This window comes from Artemia sp. Qi Xiang Cuo, chromosome 12 (genome assembly GCF_049724085.1).
Source record: "Artemia sp. Qi Xiang Cuo chromosome 12, ASM4972408v1, whole genome shotgun sequence".
NCBI classification, from domain to species: domain Eukaryota; kingdom Metazoa; phylum Arthropoda; class Branchiopoda; order Anostraca; family Artemiidae; genus Artemia; species Artemia sp. Qi Xiang Cuo.
The window spans coordinates 51,119,888-51,138,917 of NC_142805.1; the positions used below are offsets into that span (position 1 = coordinate 51,119,888).

Sequence of the window (19,030 nt, forward strand, 5' to 3'; positions counted from 1 at the left end):
TTATGTCAAGCGAGATTGAAACCATGGTCTCACATGACTTGACTTGATTCAATTTTGAATTACCACCATACTAAATGAAATTCGGGTTCCTTTTGGGAACAGAGATCAAAGTCATAATTTCTCTTGAGTTAGTGACAACTAATTTTAAATTACCACCGCACTAAATGAAACTCTGGCATCTTTTGGAAATTAGAAAAAATATTGTGCTCCTGACTGAACATAGGTCGACAGGCGAAAGGTCAGCAGCTATAATTTCTTGCTGCTAAAATTTTCTTCAGTTGTTATAAATTTGCTTCTATAATTGTACAGTCTAGTTGCAACACATCTGACTTCTTTAGGAGTAAAATAGACATAGAAAAAGCAATTCTGCTACTTAAAAAAAATAATATTTTAATTGATTTTGTGACTACAGCAGTTTTAAAGAGGTCATAAATGCTCAAATTTAAATGGGAAATAAGAAAATATGATTTAGACCATGAGAATACAGTTTTAAACTTGATACCTGAGATGTGCTCACGTTTCGTCTGGACATAAAATGGCACTCCCCATTGCTTAGCTCAAAAACAAAGGCAGGAAAAATCAGTTGATATACCAAAATACAGACCTGTACTCAAGCTACAATCTGATCACAGAAGCAAGTACACATGGAATTTACGGAAGATGAAAACTTGTTTCTAGCAAGCACGGTCCTGAAAAATGACTGGACGATGATGACCCTGGAGTTCACCTCCTGGCGAGTCTACACAAAACAAACAGGATTCAGGGCAGAATTCCCAAAAGAAAACATACGAACGAAAGTTTGTTGACAAGTGAATTATGTTACCAATGTTTAAAATTTGGATAGAGAAAAGAGTGTCAAACAAGTCAAAGAAAAAGACTTGTGTCTTTTTTTAAGTTGAAGTTCTGTTTGAAGTATTTATACTGTGAGAAATCACAGTTGACCATGCTTGCTCTGTCCAAGCAACATATAGAAACAAGCAATGAAATCTAGACGAAGCCTGGCAGTGGCAGAATTGGGAAACTTCCGACTGTAGGTATCAATTCTAAAGAAATTGAACAGCGTATCTGCATATTTTTACAGAACTATTAATCTGCCATTACGTCTTGCCCACAAATGATCCCTCTCCTGAGAAAATTATTTTCAAAAAACCAGGCACTTTGGTCACTTAAAGGGGTTACTTTGGTTAAAAAGAAAGCTACAAACATTTTGCGGCAGAGTGTTTCTTTCGTGCTGCACAACCAGTTAGCCGATTGGCTCAAAACCATTTTTCTCTTTGATAATTGAAAAAAACACTGACCTCACTGTTGATAAGCAACTAGCGATCATTGCCGTTTTTGAAGTAAGAAAATTCTAGAACTTCATGTCCAAGTATTGGACATGGTTAAGTGTAGCGATATGTCGGCTGTGGGTCTGACAAAGCGCATTAAACAAGTCATTGAAAAAATTCAATTCCCTGACAAAATATTTTTGTATTTTTTGCAGATACAATTAACGTTATGTTTCGTGCCAACAGATCTGTTTCTACGCTAATGAAAACCTTGGTGCCCCACAGCTCGAATGTGAAATGTTCATGCCATCATATTCACTTATGTTCATCATATGCATGCTTGTCGTTTCCCAAGACACTAAAAGACTTGGCGCAAAATATCTATACCCACTTTTCCAGAAGTGCTTCCAGGCGAGATGAATATGCCAAATTTCAGGAGTTCTTTCAACGCAAAGCACATCAAAATCTTGCACCAGAACAGACACGTTTGTTTCCCTTCAGGCCTGCGTAAAGAGGCTTATTGAACATTGGGTTGTTTTTACTCAGTATTTCATAGAATTAACGCTTGACGACCCAACTGCAACCAATGGCCTTATCTTGTCGACATTACAAAGCAAGTTGAAAAGGCCATACCTTGAATTTATGGACTACTCTCTTGGCCACTCTAACGAACTCAAAATAGTTTTTCAGTCTGAGCTCCCACTTCTTCACTCCCTAAAGGGAGTGAAGTCAGAAAATTTGTGAATGATGTTACGACTAACTTCAAGGAACTGGACTATATTCGCAGTGTTGGTTCGTTTACAGAACTGGATCCTTACCTTTCAAGCGTGGGAACATATGTGGGAATAGCTGCAACTGATTCAATGTTCGAACATGAAAATGCTCACGAGCCAAGTGATAACATTGATCTCTTTTACCAATGTTGTCAAGAATACCATATAGTTCTAATCAAGCAGATCTAAAACCATTTCAAGTTTGAAGATAAAATTTATGACATTTTGGCTTTGGTTGAACGAAACAACACAAAAATTTGAAGCCAAAATCCCCAAAGGCCACTATTTGCGAGATTTCCTGTTCTAACCGAAAAGTGTTGCCTCGGACGTGTTGAAGATGGAGGTATATTAGAGGCCACAAGCAATGACTGATGTCACTGAGCTTCAATTGGGAGAATCCTATGTTCAGGACCTGTCAGTTGAGCAGTACTTGGTCTGAAGACTTGCATGGTGAAATCAAGTACCAAGAATTCCGGAAGTGCATATCGCTGATCTTCTCGTTATCTTTTAGCAATGAACCAGCTGAGAATTTGTTTAGTCTCCTGAAATTAGTAAAAACAGATATCCAAAATAGTTTCGAGAATTTCACCCTATTCTCACTTATTCGAGTCAACTACTGGTTGAAAAACGAAGATAAAACTTGATCAACTGTCAGCATACCGAAAACTGTGACTGACTTCAAGACAGAGGCAAACGTTATGTGCGATGAAGTGCCGGAGATGATATAAAACTGAACTTTCTTATGTACTCTCATTAGTGTAAAAGATGTTATGCATATCGTTATCTGAAGTAAAAAACAATACTTTGACACTGCGTTGTGCTTTTCGTGTAAATTCTATGGAAATCTAAGGCAAAATATCTCTTTTTCTAGGGAGAAATATAGAGAGAAATCAGACCTAAATACGAGGAATTTTAGGAAAAATTGATTGTAAAATAGGGAAAATTGAAATAAAAAAGTAGAAGCATTGGTTTCGAGGTAAAATTTAATATACGTCAAAACTTCATTGTGAACTTCGTCTTAAGGCGGGATAGCAGCTCGCAAATTCTGATACTCTAGGAAATGAAACAAATAAAATAGATAGCATGGTAGTATCATGTATACAAGGAGCTTCCTGAGCTACTCAGAAATTAAATCAATTATTTTTTTTTAGGTTTTGAGGGCTTTCAAATTTTTTTCCGAGAGACGGAACAATTAGAAATTCGTTGCTTCGATTTCAGATACTTTTAAACTTCTTGTGTACCAAAATGTTGTCCCACATTTTGTTTTTGTAGTTATTCATGAGAAACACACATGTTTGAAATCTGAGGAAAGAATAAGGGTTTTCGCAATGATAGGGGAGAGTCGGGTACGTTGGGACGCGGGTCCGTTGAGACACGTGTACTTTTGACAGAAAACTTCAAGCTAAAAATCTGCCCCTACTCACACCTCAAACGTCATCTCTTGGACTATCTGTGGATGAAGTATAGTGGTCGCATGTGCAACTTTCTATCACAAAATCTAGGTAAGAATTTTTTATGTGGTTTTTGAAAAACATTTTTGCTTTGCAATATTGTACGGTAACCCTAGGTAAGTAGCTTCTAAAAAACTGCTTATAATCAGTTAGATAGAGAAATTTATGAGATTTTCTATGCTATAAATTTTGTTGTGTTATTCTGCCGTCTAGTGGCTGATCTAACTTATTTTCGTAAGTTCGTACTGTTAGGTACTCTGGGACGCGTGTTCCGGGGTACACTGGGACAGGTTCAGTTCATTGTGTCCCAGGGTATCCTTGATTGCTTTAGCCTAGAGAACTTTAAAGAGTATGCTTCTTGTCTTATGTTGACTTCTTTCTGTCGTTTTTCTACTCTCGATGGGCCTTGTGTTATTAGGTAGAAACAATCCTAAAAAAAACTACCAAAAATCAAATATTTTACAATCCAGGCCAATAGCATCCCCCTCAAAAAATAAAATAAATTCCACTAGTTTAAAATAAATTCCAACAATCATTACAAAAATGACTTCAAATCTATAATCTATAATCTAAAAATTCATAAAAATCCAATACTATTTCTAGTATTTCTACATTCCCTAAAGATTTACTAAGTTTTTTTTTCATAAAATACACTCCACTAATTCAAATCTAAGTCCTCAAATCTAAGACCTCAAATCTAAAACCTACAATCTAAGTCTCAAATACTTCAAATCTAAACTATATAATTTTTTTTCTTTATATCATACAAAATCCTATATTATTTATATATTCAATAAAACTCTTTTCAATCATAAACCCCATACATTCTAATTATTTAATTAAATTTAAATCTCACCTAATATATAAACTTAGAAGAACTTAAAATTAGGCTTAATAATGTAAACTAGAAAATTTTTCTTTCATTTTAGAAGGCCAAAAAGTAGATAAGCGTATCAGTCGCTTTACGTCTGGAGTGAGAAGGACATGAAGAAAGCAGTAGAAGCTCATCTTTATGGGATGCCACTTCAAGCTGCTGCTGAAGTCTACAATGTCAAGCGGTCAACTCTTAGCAGATATGCCACTGCGTTTCGTAACAGAACAGATGAAGAAAAGGAAGAGTTTAGTTACACTCCCGCCTATGACAACAGGCGAGTATTTACGATTGAGCAGGAGCTTCAACTTGAAGACTACATCCTTCAAGCAGCCCGAATGCACTATGATCTCTCCAGGAAGAGAGCCAGAGAGCTTGCTTGGCTTGTGGCAAAACGAAACGGACTTGCATACCGGTCAATCTGGGACACAGAAAAGTCTGCAGTCAAAGACGTATGGTTGTATGCCTTTCATAGAAAGCATCCTTCGATTTCGTTTCGAAGGCCGGAACCTACAAGTATCAAAAGAAATCTTGGTTTCAATCGTGTTGCTGTTGACATTTTTTACATGAATTTTGGAGAGTCGTATTCAAAATACAAGTTCCCAGCTAGCCTGATCTTCAACCTCGATGAGACTGGGCTCACGAATGTCCAGACCAAGTGTCAAAGAGTGCTGAGCCCTAAGGGAGTAAAGCAGCTTGGTGCTACGACTTCCCAAGAGTGGAAAGCTGGTGAACATGGTGGGCACTATAAATGCCATGGGAGTATTTATTCCAGCCTTTCTGATGTTCCCACGAGCACGTTTTGTAGAAAGGCTTCTTGATGGAGCCCCCCCACAGACCGCTGGAATAGCAATTGGCAAGCCTGGAAATGCTTGGATGACAAAGGATCTGTTTTTGCTGTATTTAGAGCACTTTGTATTACATGTCCACCCATCTCCTGAGAATCCTGTCTTGATTCTGATGGGCAATCATGAAAGTCACATCAGTTACGATAAAGCTTCGTTGGCCAAAGGAAAGGGAATACATTCACTTACGTCCCCGCCGCAAACATCTTCCAGGTTGCAGCCTCTATATGTTTCTGTTTATGGACCTTTAAAGACGTAATGGTCACGGGCAATTGAGAACTGGTTGAGACTTCACCCTGGTCGAGCAGTGACGGAATATGAGATTGGTGAATTACTGGGGGTTGCTTTTCCTAAGGCCTTCTCTCAGACTAACATCACTAGCGGATTCTCAAAGCCTGGAATTTTCTCGCTGAAGTGTGGCAATACTGGAGTGTGGCAAGAGTCTGACTTTCTTCCTAGCTTTGCAACGAGAAGATACTACTGAGCCGGGAAATCAGTCTGCCGCTGTTGACGAAAATTTATCAGATCCACAAGAGCTTTAGTTGAGCCAGAGTCCCAGTACTACGACCCATTCAACTTCGTTTGTTGTACCAGAAGATGTTATACCCCTGCCAAGAAGGGAAGGTACAAACATAAAGACCTGCAGGAAGCCTGGAGTATCCAAGATACTGAGTTCTACGCCGGTGAAAGACTCGATTCAAACACCAGAAAACTAAAGGAAGGCAAAAAAAGAGAAGAAGGATCTCAAGAAAAGCAAGAATGCGGCTCCTGCCAAAAAGCCGAAGATTCAGAAGAAAACTGACGCTGACATTCAGTGACGAAAGTGGAGATGAAGCAGGACCGGGGGATTTTGAGTATGACGACAATTCTGACGGCTCGTTCTGCTTTGAAGATTTCCTATTGGCGGAAGAGGAGTCTTTGACTCACAGTATCTGTTCCGGTGACTTTGTTCTAGTCGAATACAAGGGGAAAAAGGGATCGAAATTCTACACTGGTGAAGTGCTTCAGGCCGAGCCAGACGGCTACACTGTCAATTTTTTTAAACAAAACGTTTCAGCCTGGAGGTTTACGTCTCCGGAAGAGCGCGATAAAGCGTTTGTCGATAGTTCAGAAGTATTGATCAAATTGCCAGTTCTAATGGTCTCAGGCGGAACTAAACGCATTGCCAAGATGATCAGCTGGGATGCAGACCTGACCAACTACTCTGTTGAATATTTTTTTAAATAAGCTTATTGTATTTTTACAGTTCTATACCACAAAATATACGAAGTTTTAATTGATTAATCATGGTGTCCTAAAGTACCCACCGCCCTGACCCATAGCAACCGCACAAGTGGTACGATGGGACAAAACGGGACCCTCTGAAAAATAAATCTTGCCAATTTAAATGGGAGAAATAAAAATCTGAGAAAAATCCCAGTAAAAGCCAAATGATTTCGCCACAGATTGATGTTTGATACAAGAAAATCGGACTGTAAATGTAGGAGATATTGCGCTTTAAGTTGAACTTGCCCAGGGTTCCTGACTCTCCCCTAGTAAAGAGCATTTAAAAGTATATAATGCCTTTTATAAGATGAGTATGTTACCAAGAACGCTGCCTGAAAATTATGCCAAGAGGGGAGGAATATCCAAGGAGTAGGTGTGATAATAATCAAACAGTTCGTGGTTACGAACTGTAAGTAAGGAGCGACCCTGCTCAATAGTATCCGAAACTCTAAAAAACGAAGTTTTGATACCAATAGATACAGTAAATGAATCAGATTTTTATTCTGATTTCAAATATATAAGTTTCTTCAAGTTTAGTCTTACCCATCAAAAGTTATGCGCCTAAGAAAATGTGCCTTACTTTCGAAAAAAGGGGGAAACAACCCCTAAGAGTCATGGTACCCTAATGAAAATCACACCATCAGATTTAGCACATTAGAAAACCCTACTATTGAAGGTCCCTTTTCCTACTTGTAGAAACGTGAAATTTTGTGTTTTTTGTCATGAAGAAGGCTACAAATCTGTGTTTATTTGTTTTTTTGTTTTCTTTTTTCCCAGGGGACGCTATATCAACCCAGCGGTATCAGAACATTATAAGCGGGCTCATTCGAATGGAAATTAAAAGTTCTAGTTCCCTTTTTAAGTGACCAAACAATTGGCGGGCAACTTGGCCCCCTCCCAAGCTCATTTTTCTCCCGAAGTTGCCCAATCAAAATTTTGAGATAGCCATTTTGTTCAGCATAGTCGAAAATCTAATAAATATGTCTTTGAGGATAACTTAATTCCCCACGGTTCCCGGGGGAAAGGCTGCAAATTATGAACTTTGCCCATTGTTTACATAAATTATTGGTTATTGGGAAGTATACAGACGTTTTCACGAGGGATTTTTTTTCTGGTGGGGGGGTCGGAGGAGGGGGTTACAGGATAGTATCTTTCCATGGAGGATGTTTTCTTGGAGGAAGGGAAGTTTCTATGAAGGGGCGCCGGATTTTCCAGCATTATTTGAAAAACGATCAGAAATTAAATAAATGAAAGTAAGAAGAAAAATTAACAGAAATTTAAAACGAAAAACGAACAGAAATTATTACGTATATGAGGGAGTTCTTTCCCTAGTCAACACTTCGCTCTTTACGCCTAAAGTTTTTTTAGTACTTTTAAAAGAGTTATATATTCTAATTAACTGGCCTTTGTGATTCAGGGATTTGTGATTCGAACTCCCTAATGTACGTAATAAAAACATAGAAATATAGAATTTCGTTACGTAAGTTAATTCGTAAGTTACGTCAGAATAAAATTTCGAGAAAGCAATTTAGCCAAAAAAAAGTAAAATTAATATGTAAATTTCGTTTTAATTATTCATGTGCGGTGAGCCAAAAAAAAAGCTGCATTAATTCAAAAACGTTCAGAAATTAAATAAAAAAATTTTTTTAACTGAAAGTAAGGAGCGACATTAAAACTTAAAACGAACAGGAATTATTCCGTATATGAAAGGGGCGGTCCCCTCCTCAACGCCTCGCTCTCTATGCTAAAGTTTGACTCTGTCTCACAACTTTATTTTTTTTTAAACTTAAATTAGTGTAAAGAGCGAGCGTTGATGAGGGAACCGCCCCTTTCATATACGGAATAATTCCTGTTCGTTTTAAGTTTTAATGTCGCTCCTTACTTTTAGTTAAAAAATTTTTTTTTTTAATTTAGTAAATTAAAGAACTGAATCTGCGGGTAGCTATTTTTGTCTTCATTAAAATTATGCTGACTTAGCTTTGAAGATAAAAGGGATGGGGGAGGGTTCAAACACATAGGGGCCAAATAACTTTTTATTGTCTTCATTTTTATAAGGGTGGAATATTACCACCCGTCCATTGGGCGCTCCATAGCAGCACTCATGGTTGTTGCTACTCAATCTCCGATGAAAATGCTATGATGTGCTGCTACTGCTACTGCTAAAAACACATTAGAACTCAAATCCGTCATAAGACCCCGCAGCTTTGTCCACCCCTCCTGAACTCCAGTTAACTCAGAGCCTCACTCTTTGTTCCCTCACATGAACTACCTATTCCTCTAAATATTTTCTAACCAACTCTTCACATCCTATTTATTGGGCTATTTGGTTGTGATATTATAGTGAAATTTGTTTTGATACATTTTTTGTGTGATATTGTGGTATTTTTTGGGCACCAGGCAATTGTGTAAGATACATTTTTTGGTAAAATATCCTCCTCCATCCATAGAACGTATTAGTGTATGTTATGTGTTTTGAATTTGAGCAATAAAAAATAGTGAATAGGTTTTAGTATTCAAATCAATCAAAGTAACATAAAAACTATTTTTCAGTATCCAGTGTCAAAACTCCTGGTAGCTTATTATCCTCATTATTTGGTATTAATCTTTATTTTTACTGGATTGTCTTGTGAATTTAAAAACCTTTAAATATGTTCAATGTGCAAGGTCAATCGAGTGCTTCGAAAGTCAAATGAAAATAGAATTATGTAAAGTAAAATTTATAGATTTGGCTTATGAACGGTCGACCTATGTCATTTGGCTTATTAATTACTTTATTTAACTTATCTGCCTAGAGGATCAAATCTGGCTATTGACTACTGGTTGTTTGAAGAAGAACTTTTACTGGCCAGTTTTGTTAGTGTATAGTATGAATGCTTAGCATAAAATATAATAACATTTACTTTACTGTCCTAGAATATTTACCAAATAGTAAAAATTTAGACTTTTCAAATAGAAAATTAGATATTCGTATCCTTTATCCTGAAAACGAGTTTTCAATTTTTGCACATTTTAAGATGAAAATCGTTCGTTTGAAAGTTTCTTTTTAATACTTTTGGAATAAAATAGCTGATAAAATTCGTTTGGAAGTTTCTTTGAAAGTTCCTTAGTGATTAGATTCCATTTTTTCTCTCTCCTGTGTTACTTTAATATAGAGCTTATTTATATTTAACGTAATCCTTTAAAACTAAATATCGTCACCTGTCTTGTATAATACAAATATTTTTGTGTATTTTCACGTCATGGCAGAGAAACTACCGATCACAGCAAAATTAAATCTTAAACTTATTGCAAGGGTATTAAACTAAGAGTGACGTATTCTGATATATTTTGTTAGGTTTTTCTTAAATTGGGCGAAGAAGAAGAAGAAGCTTGGCAAGAGCTACAACGGAAGGAAGTTAATGGAGTGGATAACAAAGCTTTTGAAGAAACAAGTCAGGATAATAATTCTGAAAGCAAACTGTAAGAATTCCTTTCACAATTTCTCGAATATGCTATATCAAATTTTTATTTGAAAATTTAAATTCGTTATTTGGCCACAAAGAAAAGATGAGGCTGGGTTGTGACAAAGGTGATAAAATTGGTCAAAAGCAAATGCTTAAAAGAAGCTAGTTTTGCCGTCTGGGCTTCTTATATGGCTAGTCCTTAGTTAACCAAGATGTAATTTGCCACAGATGAAAGCAAATATTTTTCAAGTCGTGTATTATTTATACCAATCAAAGCAACATAGAATTACAGTTTTCAACGCATATTCTTTAGTATCTATGTAGTGAAAGGTAAGTATCAAATTTAAATACTATGGCGTCGGCTACCTCTGTTTATTCTTCTTCTCCTGCAACTATCGAGTTTAATTTATTTTATTCCTTGGCCACACCATTTCACGGTGTTCAGCCTCAATGTTAGTTGGTGTCAAACCACTATCACGCCTGAAGTACCGAGGAATTTTGACCTTACTTGTCGGGTCAGTAGCGCAAGCAAACAGTAATAGTCTGAAGGAGTAAAGTGTTAAATCAAATTCAGAAATTCAGAAATTGACTTGGAAACAAATCCGTTTAATCCAGACTAGCAAAAATGGTTTATCATGTGGTTTTCACATTACATCACATTATTACATTCACATTACATTTTGTGTGCTTTATAACCCAATATATCCCCCTCTCCTCCCTAATCCTATCAGAGAGGATAACGAGTGTCAAGTTTCATCCCAATGTTCCATCTTATTTTATATAGTTTATGATAACTACAGCCCCCCTCTTCATTATACTAAGTCCCACTATAATCCTCATCCCATCCATCGCCACTAAAGTAGACGCACATCCTTCGACTTCAAACGTCAATCCTTTCATAAAAGCCCAATTAGGAATGTCTAGCAATTACAAATGAAGGGATTTTTATTATAAACTTCAGTAATTATTTTCCTTTTCAGATTTCTCTTTTATCGATTTATCCTGAACAAGTTGATTTTGGGTGATTTTACTTTTTCTTTTTTTGCTAAACATCACCTTTAGTTTAACTATAAATTTGCAGAACAGGAAAAACGAGCAAATAAAATTTCATCTTAACCACTTTATCGGAAGCATGGCTGGTGCTTTTCTGAAAGCATTTTGAAATTCAACAAATATAATCAGGTGGTAATTCCAAATATTATATTCGGTAATTGGATTAAAAATTGAATAAGGGTCTAAATCATCAAGCTCGAAATTTCGTGTTTTAGAACTCTTACTTCCCCCCGGGAAAGATCTCTCAAACAACACAGGACTCTATCCCTCTACCAAACTCTGTCTTCTCTCTCTAGCTACACTGTGCCTAGTCTAGTTATAAAGAAATAAGTCAAAAATAGAAAGAAAAACCTTACTTCTTTTCAAATCAGATTCACAAAACGAACTCACTAAAAATCAACTAAAAATTAAACAAAACTCTTCGAGATTTTCCTCAGTGCACGGAAGTTCGTGCAGCTCTGATCAAGGGCAATAAATGGTCCCTTCAAATTGAAGTACAAAATTTACCCTTGGGTTTGGCACGTTAAATTTATACCTGCCTGAGTCATCGGTCGCCTGCATTTTTTCAGAAGCTAGATATTTAACGGATTCTTTCCAGACGTTCCGTAATCAGTTAACCAAGCGAGAATATTAACAGGGTGAAAAGATACTTAATAATAGCTAGTCCAGGGGTTGAAATATTGAAATTCACAGAAATGTAATTAAGTGTATAAATAATAGAGTTTATCTGATAAACAGGGCTAAGGGCCAACGTAGACTTAATTTTTTTCCCCCTTGAAAAGCACAGGGAATTCAGAAAGCTTCAGAGGAACTTTGGTATTCGTTATACGATCCACCAACGCTAGAAAAAGTTTTGGATATCGAGGTTGATCCTACCGTTACCTAGCTACAGACCACTGATCACAATAAAAAAATTGATAAAAACAAATACAAAATTAAAGACGTAGAATTACAATCAAAAGAAAACTTCTTCTTTAATCGTGTAAATTAAATGTTAAAACGAGCAGAAGTTGCTAGTTGAAATATTTACTCATCGCAATTTTTACAATGTTATTTAATCACTGAGATTTGCAGACTTTTCAATTTTCATAGTTTTTAGTTTGGTTTTTGTATTTTAAAAATGTGAACCCTTTCATTAAAGATGAGCAGAGAAAACATCCAACTTTCTTTTAATTTGAGTGTCCAAAAAGGTGCTAGAAAATGTGAACGTCAGTAGTACTAGTATTTTTCAGTATTTGTATTTTTAGGTACCCAAAGTTTTCTTCTGATGAATTAAGAGTGGAAATAAAAAAGAGCACAAGCAGAAGTTTGAAAGCTATGTTGAAAATCAGATTTTTGTCACTTCTCCGAGAACCTCAGGTAATTTTTTTAAGTGCCAAGGATATTAAAAATTAAATCTGATTTCTTATAATTCGGTTAAGTGGAACAACCATATACACTTTGAAAAATTAGAAAAAATTAGGAACTCAATTTCTAATGTAAAATATGTTCGATGCAGGTATACAATCTTAACACTTAGCGAACACCAAGTTTAAAAACATTGTAAGAAATCGGCAGAAAATGAGCAAAAAAAAGTATTTCATCGTGGAGCTCTAGAAACTGCAATTTTATTGATTGCTGTAGAAAAAGACATATACTGCCATAGATCAAAGCTATGGATTAATATGTGTATAGTTCATATTATTCTAAGTTAAAAACTTCAAATTATTACTTAATTGAATTAGCTGCAAAACATCTTTATAGAAGGACCAATCAGGCTAGCCTATTCTGTTATATGTATCCCTTTAGATGACTATTGACTTATCAATAGAATTATTATTTTTCTTCTGATATAAAAATATCACTTTTATTACTTAATTTTTACGTATTCCCACTAGCCTGTATTTGTTCAATATAAATGAACATGGTGGTTATGAGCCTATTGAATGTTGCGTTGCTCGACGGTCAGCTGCAGATAAATTGGGTGTTACAATGGTTTGGTTGGGCTTGTTTTTAAAAAAGAAAATTTTCCACATGCTACTGTCCACAATTCAAATGTGGTAAGAAAGGGTAGAAGTTATGAAAAAAAATTTTAATACCTGAATAACAACCAACAGCAACATCATAGGAAATTGGGGTTTTCAAGTATGTATATACCAAAAATAGAGCCAGGGAGTCGAAAAAATTTTTCATTTTGATGTTTTTGGCTATTTTAGTTTTCTTTACTAGATCGCAAGGGGTTGCAATAAAGAATACTCATAGTATGAGCGTAAAGCTAAGGAACACCTTAATTTTACCTAGGTTTAGCAAAAACGTGATGCCAGAAAAGTTTATTTTTCCCAAACTTTGCAATTTTTTTATGTGTGCCATCTTCGGAAGTGAGTAGTGGGATGTCTAGTCTTTTCTCTTGTACGCACCCATGGACATAATGCAAGACATTATTTTAATGCAAAGAAAAGACGATCAAAAACGGAGGTTTTTAAGGCCAAACTAAAATACTGAAAAATAAAGCGAATATTTCGGGAGGACAACTACATCGGTTCTTCAGCGCGAACAAAAAAGGAAAATGCCATTTTCAAGGAAAATACCAAAACATTTCCAGGGTAATAGCAAAAAAATGTGAAAAAACAAAGAAAACCAAAACAAAACCCATTTTTTGATCTTTTTTTTTATATTATGGCAAGCCAATGTGGTTTTAGAAGTTATCTACATTATTTTACTTGAAACTCAATTGGATCTAATCGCACACTGTTCCTCCTTCCTACATAAATTTAACTTTTGCACTATTTGGAGCCAAAGTAAAACACATATTTCAGGAAAGATCCGTTTTTAAGATTAATGTAAGCGATAACTTAAAGTTTAAATAAGAAAACCTGGAAAGCTTGCTTTTTTTATTATTCTTTTGTTAAAAAATGAGGTATGGAAATAGGTTTCCTTTTTATATGGTCTTATTAAAATTCGTTTATGAATTATTAGACGATTTTAAGAAACCTCCAGGAACTTTATAAGATATATTTACGAAGACCATTTTCTTGAAATATGCTTATTATTTGAGTAAAAACTTCAGCTATTCAGGGTGAACTTGATAAATATGACTTGAAAAGAAAAAAAATGTTAAATAGCCCATATAGTCTATTCTGAGCCCTTTCTTTATGGAAAAAATCAATCAAATTTTTCTATTTAAGCCAAAAAACATAAATATATAAAGCTAATTGCTGGTTATTTTAACAACCAATTAAACTGAAATAAATTTTCAGGTTTTTATCTGCTGCAAAAAACTGATGTTTTGTACAAGATTTTAGTGTGTTTCTTGTTATTGTTGCTGTTTGTACTATTGGCCAAGTTTAACTCACACTGATATAAACACTAATATGCTATTTTTATTTAACGTTACTTTATTTCAGGCAGTATATTTCATGCTAATTGCCCCAATATTATTCACAGCTTTGGGCATGTTTCTTGGAACTCTGGACATCACACAAGAACAACAAAAAGGGCAGACTTTTAATTCAAGTAAGCCGAAATTTTTGTTAGATAGACAGATTAAGTGGTTCTGAATTACATTTCCTAATTTTATCAAACAAATTTTGTCCTGCTCAAAACAAAAGGATATATCTGAGACTTAAACACATTTTTTTACTGGGTAGTAAATATTCATAAAGACGTAAATTGTCCTCGTTTCCTTTCTTCGCGATTTTTTGTTTATTCATAAAGACCGCCTTTATCCAGTGAAAAAATCTAAGAAGACCCATTAACGTTGGAGGAGGTTGGGGACCTGTTCAACCTCCGCGGATTTCGTCATATTTCAATAGTTGTGCTAAGATTTCGAATAGAAAAATAAGGAGTCCCTACGGAGTCTAAGACGAACTATCACTTATAAAAAGCTGTTACCTTAAGTTTATAGGTTGCAAATTGCGTCGTCTCCAAGGAACGATGTTTTGGGATTACCTAGTCGGTGAAGCAGTGGCCACCTAGAAATTATAATCAGGAAAACAAAAGAAAAGTATCTGGCAAAACTGGCAATATCTGGCAAAATGGACGACTTGGTACCCTGAGCAGGGTCTTAAATATATGGTTGGAGATAGAACAAAGGCTGCTGTTGACAGTTCAAAGTCATTGCTGGAAGTAATTCGATTTACTTCGAATCGGAAGTAATGGTCCTTTGGTGCCCGGCAGGATAGTTCATCATCAGGCTCCCTCCAGAAATAAGTTAATAAGAGACTGGTCAACTAGTTATGGTTGATATAAAAATGTTTCAGTAACTCTAGCTTGAAGCCAGTCGAAAATAGCTATGTATAGTATTTAATTAATGTAATAGTATAAATAATTTAGTACAATCACTAAAATTATGTGAAGTGGATAATTGCATAAATTATTTTAAGTACTCAAAATTTTTGCATTTAAATCTTAAAAATATCTTTCTTCATGGAAAGAATATAAAAATTATTTCCACATTTCAAGCTGAAAACCAATTAAATTTAGTTGCAATTATTTCGTAGCCCAGTTAAAAAATTAAAGCCTGGGTATTCAGACATCTTAGTTTCTGCAGATTTCCGTCTTTTAAATCTGAAACTAGCTTTTTTCGCTAAAAGCATAGAAATTTTAGTTTTGCTTTTGTGTAGGATTGTTAAAATATAAGATACAACTACTACTCTTGGTGCTAACCAGCTCAGTGTTGCACCAAGCTGCCTGAGGCCAAAACAGCTCTGCACGCTTCTCTCATCCTTGTCTATTCAAAGCGATGGGGATTAACGTTAAAATTTGAATCCCCACGTGTTCCACATTTTTTTCCTTTTTGGTTGACTTCTCATCCTCGGTAGGGATATAGGTAGGAATTTCAAGGGTTTTCTACAGCCGTAGCCCATCGTTTGTACTTGCTGATACCCTTATAAGCGTTAGCTTAGAGCTTTTGGGGACGAAATTCCTTATGGAAGCATTATGAGTTTGACAACTTGCTCCACAATTTCCTATGATTTGTAGAAGCTGCCATATCTTATTGTTTTATTAAATTTACCCCCCCAAGAAAGTAACAATTTCGTACCCACCATTGTTCCGGCTTCAAAAGTAAACTTCAGCCCCAAAACTGAGTGATGGATACTTTTTAGAAAAAGTATGACAAGAAATGTTTTGTCTCATAGATATCGCTTTGCTGTTTTATATTTTATATTCTAAGTTATTTTATTCCTATTTCAATAGACTTTTCGGTTTATTGAAGGACTTATCGTGGACTTATTAAATGGACTTGTTAAGTTTAGACAAGAAAAAAATATACATCTAAATTAAAGTATTTGTCTGTGTTAGCAAGTGCTGAAAATTTTGGATAGACTAAACAGCTCAGCTGTTCAAGCTAATGACGTGATATTTTACGTAAATATTCTTGTAAGCAGTAGAATTTTAGTAGAGCAGACGAATATAAAAAATTGTTACTGAACAAAAACGGTTATCATATGGTGGCAAGCACAAGATTATTCCCCTAGCAGCAGACTGACGTGAGGGAGGTGAGTGGAGGAAAGCGACAAAAAGTACACACCAGCTTTCGGGTTAATCAAGTGTAAATGTATAAAGGACAAACATACGAATTTTACTTGGTTTTCTAAAGTTTGTTTGTTCTATAAAAATTTTCGTTTGTAAGTATTAGTTTACTTTATTGTATCATTTAATTAGTCGTGAATTCCATACTATAGGGAAAGAATGTCAATCGAATAATAACACTGAAATAATACAAAAAGAAACACATTCTTACTTTAATCCAAAGTGCCTCTATTTTGGGAAATTAATTATGACATTGTTTTCTCAACCTTGAACATAGCTACTTGAGTTTTGGTCTCATAGTCTAGAAACTTTTTTATTTTATCATATCTCTAGAACAAAAGGGGATTGCATTTCTAACTTGGTACCTACGTATAATTTTTTCTTCTTTTTGGAGGGAGGTATATTCGAAAAACGGAAATACATGGGAAATGTAATTAGTATTAGTATAAACTGTCGAAATCTAGAGAGTTTGGGCAGGGGGAGGAGGTAGGGTCCAAAGAACTTCCATGTCTTATTTTATACATCCATGTCTGCAATGTTAAATAATCTAATCTTACATTTAAGGTACATACGCAAACAATACACTTTTATACAATATCGAAGGAGCCTCAGAAAGTCAAATTCAATTTTGGAATGAATTTCAGCAGTATATCGATCTAGATACAAGAGAGTTCTCAGGGAGTTTTGAAGAGTTACTTCAAGTAAGTAGGCAAATCTTTTGGACCAAAGAAAATGCCAAGAACTAAAAATACAAATTTTAGTTAGCCTATACAAAATCGTATCCCACTTCAGCTAACTATACTCTCATGTTACCATTAAACTTATACCCCCTAATTTTGCTGATTTTGATGGATTGATAGGACACTTCTTATGGACGCATTTTGGTTATTGAATACAGGTACTTGATTTTGATTTAGGTAAATAACAGTACCGAACATACGATAATAATAAATTAGCTAGAGGCTTTAAACAACTTCTTTTCACGTTGGAAGGGAAAAATAAAACAAATTTAAATAGGCCTCCAAGTCTTGCTCCATATCTGTATTTTTTTTTTTTTTTTGCTTTTGCTTTTGCTTTACTCTTCTAACTCATCTCTTTTATAGAAACTTGCCTAAAGCCAAAAATTTAAAAATTTCAACCAATAGTTTCATTACTTGTTTTTATTTAATGTAACAATCATCTGCTGGGAAAAACTATAGAATTATAGAACCCTCGTCAAAACTCTTTACGTTAAAGTTCGATTTTTCTTTTTCCAATTCTTTAAGAATGACCCTGAATCACAAAGACCGTTTAATTAGAATAGCTCTTTTAAAATTACTAAAAATACTTCAGAGCAAAGAGCGAGGTATTGACCGAGGGGGCGAAACACCTCATATACATAATAATTTCTGTTCGTTTTAAGTTTTAATGCATCTCCTTACTTTCAGTCGAAAAAACTTTTATAAAAAGCTTTTTTATTTAATTTCTAGTTTTTTTTATATAATGCTGGGAAATCCAGGTAACTTTTGATCCGGTGACTTTGGGAAAAAATTAGCGTGGGAGGGGGCATTTTTGCCCTCCAATTTTTTGGTCACTTAAAAAGGTCACTAGAAATTTCAATTTCCGTTCAAATGATCCCTCTCGTGACATTCTAAGACCACTGGGTCGATACGATCACCCCTGAAAAAAAAAAAAAATAAACACGCATCCGTGATCTTTCTTCTGACAAAAATTACAAAATTCCACATTTTTGAAGATAGGAGCTTGAAACTTCTACAGTAGGGTTATCTGATACGCTGAATTTGATGGTCTTAATTTCATTAAGATTCTATGACTTTTAGGGGGGTTTCTCACTTTTTTCGAAAATGAGGCACATGTTTTCAGATTCGTAACTTCTGATGGGTAGAACTAAACTTGATATTCCTTATATATATTTAAAATCAGCATAAAGATACAATTATTTTGATGTATCTATTGGTATCAAAATTTTGTTTTTTTAGAGTTTCAGTTACTATTGAGCCGGGTCGCTCCTTACTTACAGTTCGTTACCACAAACTCTTTGACAAGCTGCCCGAATTGACCATTTATTGATCCGTCAGCGTTGATGCTCCTCAGTCATTTATTCTCGAGCTTGCAGAGGAGCGTGCACGGGATCTAAATATGGAAATGATCATACGCTTGTAGGTGCAAAGATACTTTTGAAGTTGAGTGTGAAGAAAAGGCAACCCTCAAAAAGGAAGTTAGATGTGGAGAAACTGAAAATTCAATCAGTGAAAGAAGACTTCTGCCTAGAGTTACAGAACCAGTTTCTAAGCCTGACAGAATGTTATGAAGATCCCACCACTTATGGAAACAATTTCGGGATGCGACTGAAAAGGTGGCCGCCGAAGTTATCGGCTATGCTGCTTCAAAGCTGAGAAAAAATTATGTCTTAGAGAAAACTGTAAAACTAATTGAGGCTAGAAGACAGGCATCAAACGCATCAACCGCAGTATAAAATCCATTACGTAAACAGATTAAAACCAGCTTACTCCAGGACCACCAGAAATTTTGGAATGAGGTTGCCCTAG

The 19,030-nt window shown here is 35.2% G+C and overlaps 1 protein-coding gene across 1 annotated transcript in view; it reads left to right on the forward strand.

The window, feature by feature from the left end:
• LOC148946241 (cholesterol transporter ABCA5-like) overlaps window positions 1-19,030 on the forward strand; it is a 133,365-nt gene that overhangs the window by 79,981 nt on the left and 34,354 nt on the right. Inside the window, exons 14-17 of the mRNA XM_089097644.1 lie at window positions 9,809-9,933; window positions 12,218-12,329; window positions 14,354-14,462; window positions 17,046-17,182. Coding sequence (XP_088953770.1) covers window positions 9,809-9,933; window positions 12,218-12,329; window positions 14,354-14,462; window positions 17,046-17,182 — 483 coding nt within the window. The remainder of the gene's footprint in view (window positions 1-9,808; window positions 9,934-12,217; window positions 12,330-14,353; window positions 14,463-17,045; window positions 17,183-19,030) is intronic.